The sequence below is a fragment of the Salvia hispanica genome, chromosome 3 (genome assembly GCF_023119035.1).
Source record: "Salvia hispanica cultivar TCC Black 2014 chromosome 3, UniMelb_Shisp_WGS_1.0, whole genome shotgun sequence".
Lineage (NCBI taxonomy): Eukaryota > Viridiplantae > Streptophyta > Magnoliopsida > Lamiales > Lamiaceae > Salvia > Salvia hispanica.
The window spans coordinates 25,407,442-25,427,199 of record NC_062967.1 but is presented as its reverse complement, the minus strand read 5'-3'; the positions used below and the strand labels follow the sequence as shown (position 1 = coordinate 25,427,199).

At 34.2% G+C, this 19,758-nt stretch overlaps 2 protein-coding genes across 6 annotated transcripts; one reads left to right on the top strand and one right to left on the bottom strand.

Moving 5' to 3' along the window:
• Positions 1–710: 710 nt before the first annotated feature.
• On the bottom strand, positions 711–2,188 carry LOC125216929. Its single transcript, XM_048118721.1, has 3 exons — positions 1,671–2,188; positions 1,319–1,378; positions 711–1,188 (listed from the first exon to the last, which is right to left on the bottom strand). The coding sequence occupies exons 1-3, from the start codon at positions 2,160–2,162 to the stop codon at positions 940–942; spliced, it is 801 nt and encodes a 266-aa protein (XP_047974678.1). The 5' UTR covers positions 2,163–2,188; the 3' UTR covers positions 711–939.
• A 5,947-nt stretch (positions 2,189–8,135) lies between these two features.
• LOC125215425 (probable ubiquitin-like-specific protease 2B) lies at positions 8,136–19,336 on the top strand. 5 transcript variants are annotated; one of them, XM_048116838.1, is made up of 18 exons: positions 8,136–8,272; positions 9,372–9,510; positions 9,898–10,094; positions 10,183–10,261; positions 10,393–10,442; positions 12,259–12,447; positions 12,537–12,612; positions 13,176–13,293; positions 14,453–14,518; positions 15,570–15,701; positions 16,106–16,306; positions 16,415–16,470; positions 16,560–16,647; positions 16,742–16,832; positions 17,080–17,199; positions 17,605–18,033; positions 18,465–18,654; positions 18,749–19,336. In XM_048116838.1, exons 2-18 carry the CDS (start codon positions 9,423–9,425, stop codon positions 19,153–19,155), a joined length of 2,577 nt encoding a protein of 858 aa, XP_047972795.1. In that variant the 5' UTR covers positions 8,136–8,272; positions 9,372–9,422; the 3' UTR covers positions 19,156–19,336. The 5 variants fall into 5 exon arrangements, with proteins under 5 accessions (XP_047972795.1, XP_047972793.1, XP_047972797.1 ...); XM_048116836.1 differs by having other exon boundaries at positions 12,531–12,612; XM_048116840.1 differs by lacking the exon at positions 18,749–19,336 and adding an exon at positions 18,169–18,273 and having other exon boundaries at positions 12,531–12,612; positions 18,465–18,578.
• Positions 19,337–19,758: the final 422 nt, after the last annotated feature.

The window sequence follows — 19,758 nt, the reverse complement described above, 5'->3', positions numbered from 1 at the left end:
AATTAATTAAAAACTTCAAATTCACTGAAAATTTCTAAATCATGCTTAAAATTCTTCACGAAATATCTCAAATATCAGTATTTGATCATGTTTATGATTGAGTATCAAGCATATATATCAAATTTATCATAACTAAATATTTTACATATGAATATAACTAATTTTCATCATTATTTATTAAATTGATAGCATGTTAATATTATTGGTAACAACCAGGTTAACCCGATGGGCTAGCCCGAAACACAAGTTTTTAGGGTTAGGGCTAAACTTTTATAACCCGAAAGAAATCACAATTCAATTAGCTTGCACACGATTGACCCGCAACCCGACAGGGTTGCCAAAACCCGATGAGCCGACCCGATTGACATCCATTAAATGACATCATTAATTGAAGAATAAATGATAATATGAATTTATGCATATAATAATTTGTGGACAACATTAATGGAAGAGTTACCATTATGGCATTATGATTGTTATAAATATAAATTTTTGCATCGTTTATATTGTCTTTTTACTTACTTTATTTTTCTTTTATTATTATTTTTTTAAAATATATGAAAAAAAAATGTATCACACTGTGACAAAATGAGTAAAAAATTTGAGGATTTGATGCGCAAAGAGACATAAATGGCACAAGTGAAAAACTCATATAACCTTTGACAAGTATTTTCCATTTACACCCTTTGATAATACAAATACTCCGTATATCACACCACATCATATATAAATCAAATTAACTTTTGAAAAATATACAACGTACATAAGTAAAATTACAAAATCCAGAAATTAACATTGCATAACATGGCAACTCAAATACAACTCAAAAATAAAGACGTGATCATAAAACATGGAAATAAGAGCTCCCAAATCATATTATTATCAATTCGTAAAGAGAAAAATATTGGGTAATATATAAAACAGAAAAAGTTATACAATCTACATGATACGGCAAGTAGCAGCAACCGCTATGGCTGCAGTGGTTGCTACATTTCCAATGGTAGCTCCCGCACCCAGTGCACCAGCAGCAGTTGTTATCGCAGCTCCAGCGGAAACTGCAGCATTTCCAATGGTAGCTGTAGCACCCATTGCACTAGCAGCGGTTGCTACCATAGCACCAGCGGAAACTACAGAACATCCAATGGAAGCTGCTTTATCCATTGCTTCAAGAGATTTAACTATTGTTTCCTGAAATTATTCATAACATAAACAAAAATTATTGATCATTGATATACATGTGCACATTAATTACACTTTTGTAGTCAAAATTTATTCCATTAAATGGAACACTATCGTAACAAACAAGCACAAAGCTTACCATGTTACTTGATTGCTGAGAGTCTGATTGCTTTTCTCCCGCTTTAACATTTTTGGTTTTCTGCATTGGTGAAAAGTATTCTAGATTTAAATTAAAAGGATAGATTTATTAATAAAGTGAGTCACTGTTATTGCTAAGATTAGTCTATTAAAATATAAAGATATCTAACTCACTTTCCTTAGAGTTAACAGTATAATTTGGATTGACACGAGATTTATGAAATTGATGTGTTTAAGATTGAAGTAGGAGAGAAAATAAAATAAGAGACGAAATAAAGTTTTTACCAAAAAGGGAAATGTCTCACCTGCCTTGGGATAAACAAAAAAGGAATACGACTCAAAGTGAGAATTACCTGCATGAGATCAAACTCATCCGTTTGATGGTTAGTAATCTGTGACTGCTTCAAGATTTGATCGAGCAGCTTAAGCATGGCCCTTGTGTCGATAAACTTGTGGGAGGGGTGATGGTGTTTGAAGTTTCCTCGGCCATAGCAGTCGCAGCAGAGGTAGTAAGAGACGTCGGCCTGACAGGGCAAGCACGAGAAATACGAATCTAAGAGAAGAGATTCGCAAGCTCTGCACCTCGGAATCGAGACCTTTTCCAGGTAATAAAGAGCCAAGACTTCTTCGAAATCGAGGGTTTTGTTGCCGTCAGCGTCGAGCTTCAAGAAGAAGTCGTTGTCAGTGAAGGAAGAGGAGTTCCCCACCGCCTTCTCGTACTCACGCCGGCTTACTTTTCCGTCGGCGTTTGTGTCGAGTGATTGGAAAAATTGCCGAGCTAGTTTTTTCTCGGCTGCTTCTGCTCCATTGTAGTACGCCTTTGCAACTTTTCTAACTTCATCCATTTTTTTATTTTTTTTTCTATTTTAAAATTTTCTGTCGTTCTATATAAGAACTATGTTAATGTGGGAACAATTTATACATGATCAGCTGTGTGAGTTGGCGAAGACTTGATACAACTAGCCAAGTATCTATAAGTCTTTCTATAAATGCTGATAATGAAATTAAGAAAAAGTGGTAGTAGTATTTTTTTTGTTGTTGCCATTTGATGGTTTGTTATAATTTGGTACTACTACTCACGCATGCCTTATCGACACCACTTGATTTTTCAACACTGACATTTAGATTAAGTAACATCCTCATAATTAAAGGTCCATCTTTAATTAACTTCGTTCTAGCTATATTTTTTGTTTCATCGTCCCGGACAGAGGCAGACATTGAATTATCAAATATTCGATGAGTTTAATTATAAAAAAATATAGTAGCTTGGTAGGGAAAATGGGTCCGTGCAATTGATTTTGCGACAATTTGATTGATTTGTACGTTTGATATTGTGTTATCATGCCTTTTTTTTATAAAAAAAAATATGTAGTTCTTATAAGTAACAATCTCCACATACATATTACAAATTTTATCTTTACGCATTTTATATATTAAAATCATTCTTGCCTTCTTTTTAGATATATACATATTAGTATGACTTTAGGTACTTTTTTTCTTATTTCAGATTGTGTACCATATACTAATACAGTATTCAATGGAAAAAATGAAACACACGAAAATAAAATTGAAGATAAAAGTAAAAAAAAAATATGGAGTATTTAAATTCATTTAGGGTTGTTGCCAAATTAAAACGTATACGTTTAAATCGAAAATAAATAACTTTCGAGTGTTAAGTTTTAAGTAAGTTCTAACAATTAATTAATTAATATTATGAAATTCAACTAGCTAGGAAATACACTAGGCCAACTTGTGAACTTGGCATAATCTATTTCAATACTCCATAGTGTATATAATAAATATAAAGTTTACTTGCTACCGTACTTTTTTAATTATCTAATATAGTTAGGTGTATAAGGTTAAACATGTTGATATATATATAACGTGATTAATAAAAAAAATACTCCACTAGAGTTATTTACAAGTGGTGAAGTTGAGACATAAATACTATGGTAGGTCCCGTGAACCAGAATAATTTTTATGGAACTGATCAAACAAATATGTCAAAATTGTAGTGTTACAAGTTACAACAAATTCTGCACAACTAACACTATTCTTTATGTTACACAATACCAACGACGAGCAGGTATAGGGAATAACCATTTTCACAATTCTCTTGCAAGCATTACTCCATTCCGTAATTGCCCTCGTTCTGCCCGTTTCAAGAGCACCGGCCTACGGAATTTACTCCAAAGTAGGCACTAATCGACGCCCAGTTCATTTCAAGTGGAACCAGCTGAGGTCGTTTACCTCTTCCTTCGTTCACTTATTATTGTTCTCTGTAATTATGGACCGGTTTCTTTGGGAGAAATCATAATTTTTTGTTATTCCGGATAAATTTAGCTAGCATTGTTCAATATTATGATGTTCGATTTGAGATTCTTAAGTAGTACAGTATTATGTAATTGGCGAATGTATAAGGAGGAAAAAAAGTACTAAAGTCACGAAAATTTTCACTAAAAGTTTAATTGTATAAGACAATTAAAAGAATGTGCAATTTTTTTTATTTAATTAGTTAATTTTAGAAATTATGAAATTGATCAGAAGCTAGCTAAAAGTTGATATAAAGGATAATTTTTCTAAAATTTTTACTCACTTCAATATCAGATAATGTATGTCGCCTGCTATCTGCGCACTATCGATTAAAATTTATAGTAAAATTTTTATATTGTATCTTGAACTATTGTATGTATATCGGATAAAGGATTAGCTTTAAAAAGTATACGAGCTTAAAAAATAATCCAAATTACCATAAATTCAAGTACTCAACCAAACTCTAAATTAAAAGTTTTTATCAATCAAGATTGAATAATTTTTTGATAATTTTTCGTAGACTCATTCCGACTATGCAAATTATTACCAAAATTATCATTATATGCATTGTTTAAATACTATGCATGAGACGAAGATTTAAAGGTGGCAAGACTTGAAGGGAATTTACAATTTTATTCATAATACTTGCTGTATTTGCTTACATCAACCATTAACCATAATTATAAAAATGAATGTCACTTCAAATACTAAATGAAACATAAACGTTTAATGATTAGAAGTCCAACAAACAAACAAATAAAATAAAATGGGCCGCTACCAAGATCATATCGGCCCATGATTTTGATATTTTTTGTAAAATACCATATCTTTGTATACAAATTTTCCAATTTTTTCATACAGTACGTTTTTTCCAATTTTTTCACACAGTATTTTGGTATGCAATATTAGAATCTCAAAATGAAGATACTGAGGCTATATACTTAGGTGCACGTCGATTCGCATGTTAATTATCACGTGATTATCTATTTAGAATTGAACTTTGAGATTATTTTAATTTGAGAGAAATAACTATGACTAATTATCCTATAATTATCCTTCTAAAATTAAGTTGTGAGATTCAATCTAAAAAACCAAACATAATACACATATTTAATCATAGAGTGAATTGCACTAAATAACCCTAATTTTTGCACTTTTTGCACCAATGACCCCTAAAAAAATAGCACCAGAGGGGTCTAACAAAATATATAATCACAAATGAGGTTTTTTCGGACGATAACACCCTCAGGCCCTAAAAGGACATTTTTGTCAAATTACCCACAATGATAACGTCACTCTGCATGCAACGTGACACAACAACGTATGATTTGACTTAAAGTTGAGTTAGCCGTCTTTCTTTTCTTATTTTTTTTTTTACATTTCTTTACTAATATAGATTTACATTTTATAATAATAATGGAATGCAGACATGAAGAATTATTGATGTACTTGGATTACAACGGCAAATTTTAAACAAAAACTCAATATGATACACAGTTATTTAAAACTTTTCTAATGATAGTAATTTTCATACCATGCAGTATATTTTATATGGTCGAATAATTTCCATTGTGGAAAGTTTTTCTAATTTAAAATTCAATCTAATAATAACCTAAAATACTTGTAAATTCATAATACTATCAAATAAGTATTATAGTATAGTAGTAGGGGAGTGTTATATTGCTAACTCAATACTTAATTGCTAACTACAACTAAATAATAGTCATTAGATATTCAAATTAAGGGTCTAGATCATTAGCCCCGAAATAATACGATCAACAAAAAACGTAAATAAGGATATTAAGGTCAATTTACAACAAATTAGTTGTAACTAACTTTTGAAAACGCATATAACTTTCTCGGTTTAAATTATTTTTTCACACAACATATATCAAATTAATGATAATTTCATAAGGATTCTAACGAGATTTCACTTGCATATGTTCCGATGTCAAAATTTGAAAAACAAATTCAAAATTTTTTAATTTATTCGTACAGCAGCAAATGTCAACATTAAAACATGTCAATATAATACATGAGGAATGTCAATATAAGCAATGTGTTAACATTCTCAAAGCATTGTGTTGATATTTTCGAAATACTATATTGACATTTTCATCCAAAATCCTAATTTGGTAGGGTTTTTTTTATCTTTTTTGATTTAATTAATAAAAACGAAAATTACACATGGCAAATTATAGACCACAAGTTTTCTAAAATCTTATAGTCTTAAATTAGTTGTAATTAACAATTAAATGATGAATAAGCAATTGATCACTCCCCATAGTACTAGTATATGTTTTCTTTCTTTTTTTTACACTTTTTAATTTTTTGTTTAATATTTTTATTTTATTTTCTAAAAACTTTTTCCTTTAAATACTCAAAGCTAATTATTCTATTCTATAACTAATATTTGATGTCATAACTACAATTTATAAGTATATTAATTTACATAATTATTTGCAATTTATACTATTCTTTTAAAGTAAAAAAGATATACTAGCAAATTTGTAGGGAAATTGAACTTTTTAGTTAAAAATTTGCGGTGTCGCGAACTACATTAGCTGTTTTTTAATCTTAATTGAAAATTCATACAACCTAAAATAGTTATCTATGCATATCCACAATAGCGGATAGCCGATTCGCGTCGCTAGCCGGTCGGCTAGCCGAGAATCGGCGTGAAAATCGGCGTGGGCTAGTCCATTCGCGTGCGCTGCCCGCCATTGTGGCGTGCCGATCGGCCAGCGATCGGCCAACGCCAATTTTCGTTTTTTATTTAAATTTTTTTTTGAAAACCTATATATACGCGATTTTAGTTTCATTTTCATTTGCACCACTTGTTTTAACGAGTTTTCTCTCTCTCTCTAAATTTCTGTACAAGAGCAATGGGGAGCCGGCACTCCCATTCCAGTAGGTCGGGCCGCGCCGAAGAAGAAGAAGGAGGCGAGGTGGTCGGCGAGTCGTCGCTGCCGACTGTTGACGACACTCTCCACGCGGAGGAAGTGGACGAAGGATGAGTACGCCGGTGTGGCCAAGGCGTGGTTGTCGGTCTGCACGATGATCCGGCGGATGCGGGCTGAACTTGTGGGTCGTCAACATGTGGGCGAAGATTAGAGCAGCCTATATGGAGGAACTGCCCGCACGGGAAGGACTACGCGGGGAGGAGTGCCGGAGAAGGGGTGAGAACGGATCAGGGCCGTGGTCGGCCGATTTTTGGGGGTTGTACGCCAATGCCCTCCGCCAGCTGACTAGTGGGGGCAGAATGAGGAGGACGCCCGGAGGATAGCGGAGAGTCATTTCCCCTTGTCGGGGAAGTATAAAGAGTTCACCTTCTGGGAATGCTATGTGTTGCTGAAGGACTCCGAGAAATTTCGGGCGTACGACGCTGTGGGTGGCCGAAGGAGCCTAATAGGTACTACTAAGTAGCATGGTTTGGAGACAATTATCCATCCATTATTCCATTATTCCATTATAACTGTAATAAAAATAAACAAAAAGCTATGAAAACACAAATTAGAATAAAAAGAAAATAGTGAACTACAAAATAATTCCTGGATAATGCAATTCTTACTTATTTTTGTCCCCATTGAATTTTATTACCAAGGGTCTATGATAACTCACTTACTCACAAGGGATAATCACATTTAGCTTGTACTATTTTTTTGCACATTTAGCTTAGTGTTAGTGGGTTTGTTTTTTCCTCCATCTGCTTTGCCCAATAACAGTAATTAAATTAGTAGTCATTCAAATAATAATTTATATTTTTAAAACATATTAACTCATTCTTAGTCTGGAATAAAATTTACTTATAAAATAAGTAAAATTGTTAAAAGAATGGCGTTTTACACTTTACACAAATATTTCAGTTCAAATAGCTATTCCTGTTGATGCATCAGTATATACGATATATCATTGTGAAATTGGATGAAAACTATCAAATAAAATCTGAAAAACGCAATGGTGTATCATCTTCAAAATATTAGAGCAAAAACGACACATTGAGGTGGAATTGGGGAAATAAAGTTGAATCTCAACATATTATTATTTGTTTCAATATTTAATTTCCACCAAATTAACAGAGCAATCCAAAGCATCATAAAAACATACCATTAAATTTTAAATTAAGGTGAATTATATTACAAATTAGTTTAATTATTAGTTATATTATCTGTAGCAATAAAAAAAATATACTGAATACTATAATCATTTTTTCACATGATTTTGAGTTTGATCTGAAATATAATATTTAATAAAAAATTTATTTTTTCTTAAAATGTATAGACATGTAATTTAAATTTTAAATATTTTACTAACTTATTGCAAAATGATTAGTAGTACTATGTAGTTTATATTAAATTAACTAATAATTATAAAATATTTTTTAAAATAAAAAATTTTCAATATGATATTAAGAGAATTTAACATAATCATAAAATATTAGGATAATCGGTTTAAAGGAGTCTATTTTGAGTGAGGTGTTGTGTTGGACATGTAAAAGTCGTACTCGTTACTGTAACAACCGGAACAATCAGAGAAGCGTGTGCGCGACTTCCATCTCCCTCCACACGAAACGCAATTTCCAAAACCAGAGATCGCCGTCGGCCAAACCCGACCGGCTGCGGTAACAGACCGCTTCCTCAAGGTACTTCCTTTCTATAGCATTTCTCAATTTGGTCACGTCTTCCTGCCCCTTCTCAACTTTGGGGGTCTAATACAGCTATGCACCTTCACGCCAACTAGGGTTTTCTGGTTCTAGTAAAAACTATGTGAGAATCTTTGCTGTTTCATTGACTACCCTTTTGAATTGTAATGTGCTTTTATTGCTCCTTTTCGTCCCTTGTTAATTGGTGGAGCTTCAGCATCGCATTATAATTATTGCTAACAAAATTCGAATTTGGGGTGATTTCAGTATGAAGATTCCCTTAATCAGATTTTTTCTTTTGTATTTTATGAAAGGGAAACATGCCAATGCTATTGGCTTGTTTAAAAGATAAACACACCAATGATATTGACGTGTTTCATTCAGAAGTAAAATAAAATTTGGCCAAGCCAAAAACATTGGCGTCTTTGGCCGCTTGGCCAACTCTAGTACTACCTCCGTCCCACAATATGAGTCCACATTTGACTCTGCACGGATTTTAAAGAATGTAGGAGTAAAGAAAGTGAGTTGAAAAAGTTAGTGGAGTTTGGGTCTCACTTTTATATAGTTTTATAATGAAATGTGAGTGGAATGAGTTAGTGGAATGTGGGGCTACTTACCATGTGGAAGTGGATTCTTATTGTGGGACAGAGGTAGTATTTCTTTTGGTTATTGATGGTGGAACTATTGCGATCATATAAAACATGGATAAAATCTATAAGGTCCGTTTAGAGATCATCAGGAAGTTTCAATATCTGAAAATATATGGGGAATCGGGGATGACTATGAACATCAATGTGATGATCACAGAAGGCCTCCAACATCAGTGTAATATGTTTCCAATACCTGTATGGGATTCTTGTATATTTAGTTAGTAAAGGTCATTACTTACTTCAAGAAAATCTGAAAGTAGGCAGTAGATACTGGAAATCCTTAATTTAGTTGAATGAGGTTACTACTGATGCCAAAGTGCTGCCTCTATCTCTCATGACCATGCTTTGACCTGAAATTTCCAGATCTCCTTGTCAAGCTCTTTCCTCTCTTCTTAAACCTACTCTCCAATATTGTAAATTGTCTGACACAGTGAATTTTTTATCTGTAGATATGAGATCTTGATAGAATCAGTTTGAAGAGTCCAAGTAAATTTTTCGGCATGTTTGACTTCAAAGAAGAAGGCCAGCGGACTGAAATGACTGTCAGAAGGATTTCCCCCGAGTTTGGGTGTCCTCATACCCTTAATGGTAAGATAACATCGATTATTATGGCTCTCTATCATGAGTGTGGATGATGAACCTTCCACTTGGAAGAATCGTACTTTTAATAGAATTATAGAACTCGAAAAAAATGTAGAAAGGAGTCTTGTTTAAGTGATAGTACTAAATTTACTATGCATGATCAGGGCCATAAAATTTAATGCCCTTTGTGTTCCCAGGTTTTAGCATTTTATTCTTTTACGCTGCTCATTTATCACTTTATTCATCTTTCGTAGTAAGCATTTACGTGTTAGTATCTATTATGGTTTCAGTAACTTAAATCCAGCCTTAGGAGATTTCGATTGAATGATATGGGTGTTCAAACACTGGCATGATTTGTTCCATCCATTATGCTGATGGATGATGTTATTGCAGCTGAAAATTATGATGAGGAGATGGCTGAACTAAGCCCGGTTCTCCAAAGTGATCTTGTTAGCCTTGGACAAGCTGCCGGAATTGAAGATGTTGAATCAAGAATTATCTTTTCCAGTTTGGAATATGGTTCAAAGCCTAGTGCTACTCGGCGGCTGGAGGATCATTCAAATAACTCATTTCCAGTATCTTCATGCAACGTACTCTAGTTTTTGCTATTTATTCGCTCTTTGTTGGACCTAAAAGTGCCTCCTGATTCCACAGTATTTCTTTCCAAATAATGTGCAGGTTAAGTCAGTTTGCTTGGCCTCAGATGCCCCTAACAGCATGAATGAAAGATTTCCATCTGATAATTCAGATAATAATGGTCCGACTCAACAAATCTGTTTATATTCTTGCTTTACTTTTGCCTTTTAATTTTAAACAGGACACAGTTTGTTTATATTGAGATCTTGGGAAGTAGAACCTTTACTTATCATCTTTTTTCAATTGCATCAGCTTCTTCTGATGGACCATCATCTGATAACTGTTTCGATCGTGGGGATTTGGTAAGCATTATACAGTACAGACCACCTGCGTATTCTTTTCATACCTATATTTTTACTGGGTTATGGACAATAGGTGAATATCCATTCATGGTTGCTAGTAAGCTGCTAAACTCTTATCATTTTATTTTTGGAAATTCAAAGTGGTTACTGCCACATTATATGTATTTGTTGTTGTTTGCAATGACAATTATCTGTTCCATAATATTTTTCTTGTATAGCTTCCCGTCATTGACTGTTATGAATTGTGTAATAAACTGGCTAAAGAAAAATATTTAACTCGTGGATTGATTAAACTCCTTTATTTTGTCAAGGAAATAGAATGTAAACTACTTCATAAGGTTAGCTTCATAAGTAGTGACTTTGAAGCCTTTGATGCTGAGACCTATGCTAATTGCTTTTTCTTTCTCTTTTTTCCCCTTTTGGATTGAATTTTAGGGATTAACCTGTTCTGCAATTTATGAACCAAAATTATGAGCTGATAAATGGCATTAGCTTCTCAATTATTAAAATTTTGAATTACGAAGTAGAGTTTAAGTTTTCATTAAACCATTAGTTTGTAGGTGTTTATGTTATGATGCATAGAGTTCTTGATTCTAGTTTTGGTTATATTTAAATATTTCCCTTTTCAATCCAATGTTCATCTTTAACTTTATAGCTGATTTTGTCAATATTTGATTTGTTTGACTAGAATGATCCAACTTATAATGTTATAGGGCTAAAACAAACATCAAATGCCAAAGTCCCAGGAAAAAAAGTTTGCTTCCGAAATATTAAAAACTTAACATGTTACACCCATCTCATGTTGTATAAGAGTTCTTGATCTTGTTCTTTTGTGGTTTGCAATTTTTGTTTTGTTTGATTAGATTGATCGAACTTATAATGTTATGGGGCTAGAATAAACATCAAATGCCAAAGTTCTAGAAAAATATGTTTGCTTCCGAAGTATTCAAATCATAACATGTTACACCGAGCTTATCCCATGATATACTACTATTTCCTTTGTCTCGTAGATTTGTAGTCCCTCTTCTCTCTCATTTTCTGGGACTTCCACTGTTTCTTAACTTGCAGACTCTGAACTGCAAGAATCGAGTTATTTGCTAGGGCAAAATTGGAAGGAGGTCATTCTATAGAAGTTCACGATGATGTTAGGAGGTGGGTTTTGGATACAATTGGAAGGTTTTCATGACAATCCCTTTTCAAATCATTATTTTTTTCCGGTGACTTCCTCCCATATTTGCCTTTCTCTAATCTTATTGGGGGGCTCCTATGCCTAGAAATGCTTGAGCCTTTTCATGGGTTTGTATTCAGTAAGTTACGTTGCTTCTTTTCCCTTATTTTATGGCATAGAGTGTTAAAGGAATTGGGTGAACTTTTTAGGACCAAAGAACCCTTAGAGGAGGTTTGGGATAAGGTTATAGTTAGTTTCTTGAAGGTTGATATGTCATAAACAATTCTAGGCCGTTTTAAGAAGAATATATAAAATCCAGATGTAGATCGGGATTGGAATCATATGATATGATTAACTAGAAGATTATCACCAATCTAAATGACTTTTCATGTTGTAAAAGTTCTGATAAATTTTATCTTGTTATCCATAAAGAGAAAAGAGTACTTCCACTAATTTTTGTGTTAGGTGCTGCTGCTATGTGGTGCCTTGTATTTTATGATGTTTCATAATTTTCATTTGGTCATATCTACCATATTCTTAGCACGTGGATCATTTTGATTGAACTAGTGCAACTCAGCACACTTAAACCACTCTTACATCTACATTGAGCTTGTCAGCTTTCTCAAGCATTAGTATTTCTATTGGCAGGATGACGAGAGGGAGGTAATTCAATTCTATGCTGATTATCTTGATTACCGGGGTACACAATACATGGATTATGTGGTAAGCTTCAGTAGAAGTTATGTTGAAGCTAGAAGCAGAACTATCCATGGAGATTTTCATATTCATATGGAAACTGAAGATATTGTGAAAATAGAGTCTCAGTGGAGTGCTCAGGTAAGTAAAATATGCTGGTAGATTTATCTTATGCTCTTCATATAATCAAAGCTGAAATTGACATAAAAATTACCTTTGTTAAGATTCAGGCTGGTACAATCAATATATATTTCATTGCAAAAGATGCAGCACAGGTCGAATTTGACGCTGTCCACAATGCTTCAGGTTGGTTGACTTTGTTTATTTTTGCTGCTGCTTGTATAAATGATGCTGTTAGTAATTAGCACACTATTTATTGAACTGGATGTGTTATGTTTATTTTAACTCATTTTATGATACTTAATCCAATAGAAACCAGAAGTTTAGCTTGCTTAGTTTAAAGTTTGAAGGAGCATGAAATTATATATGAAGACACAAAATTAGGTTTGGTTAAACGCGGTTGCAAATTATAGTTTAATTATCATTGCCAATTTTCTGAATTATATACATGACTGTTAAGCATCCATAGCTAGGTGCATTACCTTGCTTCATAATAAATTGTTGCAAGTGTACTAAAAATAAACTTATTGGAGTCATTTTTTTCAGTATTTTTGGTTCCTTCCTCCACTCACATATGGTGGGCCCCTTTCTTCACTCAAAACAATTTTACCACACATTTATTAAAACCCATGTCGAACCCAAAGTGATATTTTGTTGGACGGAGGGAGTGTTATGGATATATAGTAATGATCTCTATGAGAATTCTTTTGTTCCTGCTGCTGATGGATCTCAAATCTTTGCTCTCACAGCTGTATCAAGAGTCCAAGAGCTAAAGTTTCCAGCTGTTGATCCGAACTGGTACCAGAAGCGTGAAGCAATTGAATCTCTTGATGACAAATATAAGGCAGTTTGGAATGTCCTACTTGAGTGAGCATTTAGCACCTATATTACCTATAAGTATATGTATATGACAGACTCAGGAATTCCCTTTCCTTTTGTTAACATACATGATTGTGTGAATATCTTGATTGTGTTATGAGTTGTAGTTGATATTTCAAGGTGTATTGACTAAGTGGCTATTAACGTATAACATTTGGTTTATATGATTCTTTGTGACATTTTCACTGGAGGAGAGCTTTCGGGTGCATGTATTTCTTCACTGGTAAACTCGTCTAACATGCTAAGATATACAGTACTAGTTATTGTTAAATCTGAAAGAAAGTAATGTAACTTGGATTAGGTAGAGTTAGCATTCCATAATTAGATATGATATGCCTTATAAAATTGCGTCCTCTTGTTACTGATTTTTCAACCTAGCACTTAGGATCTGGCATAATATATTTCTTGTGATACTTTAGGCTGTAATCGTCTGAGAATTGAATAACAAATCATGTCATGTGCTACAGATGGAGTTTATTGCCTTCCATTTATATCATGAAGCAGTTTGCAATGTTTCATGTAATCTCACTAATCCAGGGGCTTTAAGCAAGGCAAACAGGGCCAGTCAGCATGATATTGGTCCGCACATCTTGGTGGGAATACCACATGTGGAAAATGCATCTATTAGCCAATATTATGTTTAAGAGTCTTTATTTTCAACTTCAAATAATTGAGATCATCATCCACTACTCTACCAATAGCTTTTGCTATACTAAGACAAAAAAGCCCATTACAAAACTTCTAGCAATTTTCTTTGATTGATCTTGACTCTTGAGGTGGATTCGTTTCCATTACATGTGTTTCTTTATGTCTTTCTTAAGTTCCCTGGAAAATATCTAATGATAGTAGTAATGTGAAGCTTGGAAAGTTATAAAAGTATTGCATGACTATGTTATATTCGAATTACAAATGCTGCAACATCAACATTTATATGAGTTTCTTTGATGTGTAGGATGGATATTGCCATTAGTTCAAATCTCTAGATCTTTCATGTATTCATGTGATTTTAGGTTCTTTGTTTTGTATTTAATGGGAATTAAATAAATAATTTGTGTTATTCAGTGAACCTCTTTTTAGATCTTCCGACATTTCTTGAATTTTTTTTATCGTATTTTTGTTCATTGGTGATTATTGGTTTATTTTGAAGCACTGGAGTGGATTCTTCTTTCAGAGAAAGGGAAGATTGGATGCTCACGAGAAGCTGCTTTCCTAAGTGAGTGTAATTGTGCCTGGGGATTGCTTGAGTTGTGTATTTTTATGAATGCTATCATCTGTTCCAAGGATTGAAAACTGTATGCTTTCTGTTCTCCTGTTTCCAAATTATTGTTTTACAGACCTCTTTGGTCACATTATTTTGTCATCAGTTCCATAACGCAGAATATGTTTAAACATTGATCACTGATTGAGTCATAATCAATTTGGTGATCTGGTCAGATGCCTTGTTGTCTGGAGTGACTGAAATTTTTGAATTGTACTATATTCCCTTGCTACGTATATATTTTAGGTTTATATCTGAAAATTTTCAGGCCTCTCATCCATGTATGAATATTAGTTTGTAAAATTTACTTTTTGTAATATTGATCAAACTGGAAATCGTAAATTATAAAATTGGATATGGATGTACGATATTCCTACTGGTTCCTGTGACATAATAGATGCCAGTCTTTTCACATTTCTTCCTCTTAGCATTAAGTTGAGGAATCAGTTAAGTAAGACATGAAGTAATTGAATTGGAAAATTGAAAACAGCTTGTTCTTACATGCGAATCAACCAGATACTGAAAATTTGCAACTCTTCAGTTTTATTAAAACCGTATTGAGAGTAGATCCACTTTCCTAATCTAATCCCAAGTTGAGCCTTCTATAATCTCTACTAAGTAGATACTATAGCTGATCATTCCAGCTAAATAAGACTGTCAGCTGCATCTTTTATAATGTCAGGTGGGTAACAATTTGTTTCCCATTATGACCTATTGTTAAGCCAAATAGGTTATTCTATTTTGATTGTTAGTTATCTGCGCGAGCTCTTGATGTATATAAACTTTCATTCCTTTCTTTTTCTCCAGGAGGCAATATTCTTAAAACAACCCTGTGTATTTTAATGGTTGACGAGGAGATGTTTTAGGGCCTACTATTAGTGGCATGACATATTTTATGTTTATGAAGCATCCATTGTATTGCAGTTTGAGAAAGCTGCGAATGATACACTGTTGCAACAAATTATAGTAATTGCTATCTGAACTAAGCTACTTTAAAATGTGTCAGATTTGAAAAGCCTTTTGGAGAAGTGATTTATCCAAAAGGCGATCCTGATGCTGTTTCCATCAGTAAGAGAGACGCAGATCTCCTACTACCAGATACATTTGTTAATGATACAATCATAGACTTCTACATCAAGTGAGTTTGTATACAAATGTAAAATTGTTTTTCACTAGCATTCCCTTGCACCTCAAGCTTTACATTGATTTGGAGATTTGAGGAATTTACCTTTATGTATTCTCTTATTTGGTAATTATGTAGTAAGAATGAGATTCCGGTAATAATTTGTCAATTGTCATGACTAAACCCCCCAATGTATGTAACATCATATTTGATACAAAATTTCGCTACATTAGCTGGAGGTTGACTAAGAATGAACAGAAGAAAAATATTATTCTTTTGGACCTTTCTCAAGTACTTATAAGTTATAACCCTTTGCAAAAATAGTCCTTAGACTTTTCAGGTCATATTTGTTTCTTGTTTGTTGGTTGTTTTTTATTCTGTTAAACTCTGCTGACATTTGAAGTCTTTTCATTTGACAGATATTTAAAAACTAGACAAAATGTGGATGAGAGGACTAAGTTCCATTTCTTCAATAGTTTCTTTTTTCGAAAGCTGGCTGACATGGACAAAGATCCATCCAGTGCTTTTGATGGCAAGGCAGCTTTCCAGCGTGTTCGTAAATGGACAAAAAAAGTAAATTTACTTGAAAAGGATTTCATTTTCATTCCCGTCAACTACAAGTAAGACACTAAACATAAACCCCAGTTGAGATTTTGGTAGATTTTCCGTGTTTAACTTCTGGTATCAAGGCTTGGAGAGTGGTAACTTACAGTGCAATGATATGGCAGTCTCCATTGGAGTCTTATTGTAATTTGTTACTTTGGAAAAGTTGCGAGCTATAAAGGCAAGTTCTTCACAACCTGGACACCGTACATAAAAGAGTTTCAACTCACTGATATCATTATTTTGTTTACTTTTATGCTTTTGCTGCAGGGGATGACGAGCCGGGAAGAGTTCCTTGTATATTGCACATGGATTCTTTGCGAGGAACTCATTCTGCCCTTAAAGATCTTATGCAAAGGTAAGCGTGAGAGCTTGTAGGATTTGCTTTTTCTTCCTGTGTTAAATTGTTGGCCGATGTGTTTGGTTTTTCATCTTTTAACTTGAACTGACAGCTATTTATGGGAGGAGTGGAAAGAAAGGCAAAAAGGAACATGTGAAGATCTTTATTCCAAATTCAGTAACTTAAAGTTCGTACCACTTGAGGTATGTATGAATTATGACTAGGGTATATGCTCATATGATGTTTCACCAGCACAGTTGGATTTATGAAGTATCTAAAATAGGGTATTAAACAACCTCCTCTGGAGATCTTTTTTAGTCTGGGTTTTGAGTGGAGATGCATCTTTACCTTTCCCAGATATTCTCTTACTTAATATGGATTTGTAGTTTAGAATGTGAGAACCACCACCATTATGCATCATTTGTTAATCTCAGTTGTTGGAATCTGCAGGTGCCGCAGCAACAAAATTTATATGATTGTGGTCTATTCTTGCTTCACTATGTTGAGCTCTTTCTCGAGGAAGTTCCCACTAACTTCAATATCTACAAGATTACACAATCCCTTAACTTTGTAAGTACTCTGTTATATCGTATATCAAACTTGCTCTCTTATCTTGCCTTATCTATTCAATAAACGGTGATATTCCCACTCAAACAGAACACTCTATTGACACTATCCTACCACAAGTCCTTTATTTTTATCCTCATTTTTTCCACTCATTTACAAATTTACCAACATGGGCCACCTTTTCTCCACTCACAAAATACTCTACCTAACACTAAAACAACCTGTGCCACACGAAAGCAATGCATATGCTGGGGGACAGGGGGAGTATATAAATTGGTCTCTCTTAGCATTTTGTTAAATATGATGATATTTTATTTTATTTTAATACTCTGTATTTTATTATCTCGCCTGTGATCCACAAAATATCACAAATTTTAATGATTGTGTGACCCTTGTCCATGTTTCCAGCTCCAGGAAGATTGGTTTCCTCCTGCAGAACCCTCCATCAAAAGAACTCATATTGAAACATTAATTAGTGGTTTGCTGGACTCCGAATCTGAAGAGTGTCTTCAATCTGGTAGAAGTGGCATGCATTCCCCTAAAGATCTGAACACCAATCATGGGTTTGACGATGGCATTCAGTTAACTTTAAAATCTGGTCCTCCGTTGGGTGGTTCTCAAGAGAGCTCACTATACGAGGTTGGGCAGGGAATTGAGATGACTTTACTACCTACTTCATCTGCCAGGAGCACCCAATGTACCAAAACTTCAGGATTGGTTTTAAAGGAGTTGTTCAAGCAAGAATCTACTCCAGAATCTTTTACTGATGTACCTTGGGGAGCTTTAGAAAGCAGAACATCTATTTTTGAGCTTAAAAGCCCTGCCTCTCTCCCAGAGGTACTTTAAATACCATCATTCTTCGGATACCCTTAGGCTTTGTTACTCAAGGTTGATGATAATGGATTGTCATTGATATGGCTGAATGGCTCTTTATTATCCACACAATTGTAGCGCTGCTTAGATTTTTGACAGGTTTATGCATATTGTGTGTGTGAGTGTGTGTGGCTACAGAACCAGTCACCGATCGAATGCAAGTATGGGCCTGAAAGGCTGTAGAAAGACTCCCTATCTTTCTAGGTTTGTGAAATGACTTAAGTGATAGGATTCTTTAGGTTCGGAAATACATATTCGAAACTCTTTTCAGAGCTAACTGTTTGATAATCAGAAAACAAATGATGCTTGTTCCTTTCCTCTTTATTTTCTGCTGTTGTTTCGGTTGAATGTCTTTTGCTGATGAATTTCATTCATAACTATATCTCTATCAACAGGGAGAGGTGATAGCTAGTGAGTGTTTTCCGACCACAGAGTTAGTCAAACAAGTCTTCCAGCATCCAGATGATGTCACCCAGGAAGCACCCACCGTTCCCTTCCAATCCGAAAATTATAGATCAGAGGCAGTTTACCAACCTACACCAGGCGATGCTGACTCAATGCAAGTGGCATCTGATCGAGACTCAGGTGAATATTTAGGAGTTTTATCAAAGTAGTTAGCTTGATAGGCATAGATCACATACACAAAGGTATATATATGGCATGATTGCTTTGTCTGCAGGAGCACTGCTTAATACCGAGGGTCCTGTCGACATCAATGCCCCAAGCGACGACTCCTTTGTCCTGAAGATGTTATCAGATATTGGTCAAAAATTAAAACAGTTGCGCGATAATGTCCTCCCAGACGAGGCGGAGGGTGCTTGTACTTCATTTGCTTCTGGTGACAGGTTGAATGTAGTGGAGTGTGAGAGCCCGCATCAGATTCCTGACTCCAACGATCAGGACGATCCACGCCTGCTGACCTCTAACTCTCACCCCGGGTCAGGTGAGCAGGGTAATGATGATGTTGGGCGAGAACGAGTATCAGAATCAGCGGAAGAGCAGCATGCGGCGAAAAGGATGCGAACCGGCCCCACTGATGACGGGGAAGAGCTTCGGAATCATCTGTTGAAGGACCTTAACTTGTAAGGGCTAAACTCAAATATTTTTTGGCTTCTTGTTTTTTATGAGATGCTTTGATTGTATTAAGTCCTGAAATGTGTAGATTATAATGTGGCAAATTGGATTGTGTTCAGTCCGGAAATCTTCCTCTTAAACTCGCTCATAGATCACAAATTACTAATTTAAGTCTTCGATTATTATTTGTTTATGAATTGGTTGAACACACTGATGTATTTATTTGCAAATTTACAAAATTTTATGTCTATCGCACCCCGTGTATTTTACTAAGAGAATCTACCTTTTTAAAAGAATGGTCGAGTAAATACAAATATATACATACAAAATTACACTGCAGTCGTGGCAATGTGTGTTACTGATAATTATATTCATCCATAAATTTTTATTCTTTTTATCTTTGCTGTGAAGAGTAAAGAAAAAAGTAGTACTACTAATTTACATCAAGGAAAGCGTATTACAGAGATTTTGGCAATAATTTACCGTTAAATATTGAAATCAAACGTTTAAAATTCATCCCCCAAGTAGAAATGATCAATTGAAATCTTTAGTGAACCTCTTCGAATAATTTGCTCAACTCAATGATACAGCTATACTATTTAACCTTAATTAATG

Excerpts from the sequence above, each read along its gene's own strand:
- LOC125216929 (XM_048118721.1), bottom strand. The coding sequence starts at position 2,162 with ATGGATGAAGTTAGAAAAGTTGCAAAGGCGTACTACAATGGAGCAGAA. Across the intron at positions 1,379-1,670 it reads ATGAGTTTGATCTCATGCAG|AAAACCAAAAATGTTAAAGC; the intron begins GTAATTCTCACT and ends TCACCAATGCAG. Across the intron at positions 1,189-1,318 it reads CTCAGCAATCAAGTAACATG|GAAACAATAGTTAAATCTCT; the intron begins GTAAGCTTTGTG and ends GAATAATTTCAG.
- LOC125215425 (XM_048116836.1), top strand. The coding sequence starts at position 9,423 with ATGTTTGACTTCAAAGAAGAAGGCCAGCGGACTGAAATGACTGTCAGA. Across the intron at positions 10,443-12,258 it reads GTTTCGATCGTGGGGATTTG|GATGACGAGAGGGAGGTAAT; the intron begins GTAAGCATTATA and ends TTCTATTGGCAG. Across the intron at positions 15,702-16,105 it reads ATCATAGACTTCTACATCAA|ATATTTAAAAACTAGACAAA; the intron begins GTGAGTTTGTAT and ends TTCATTTGACAG.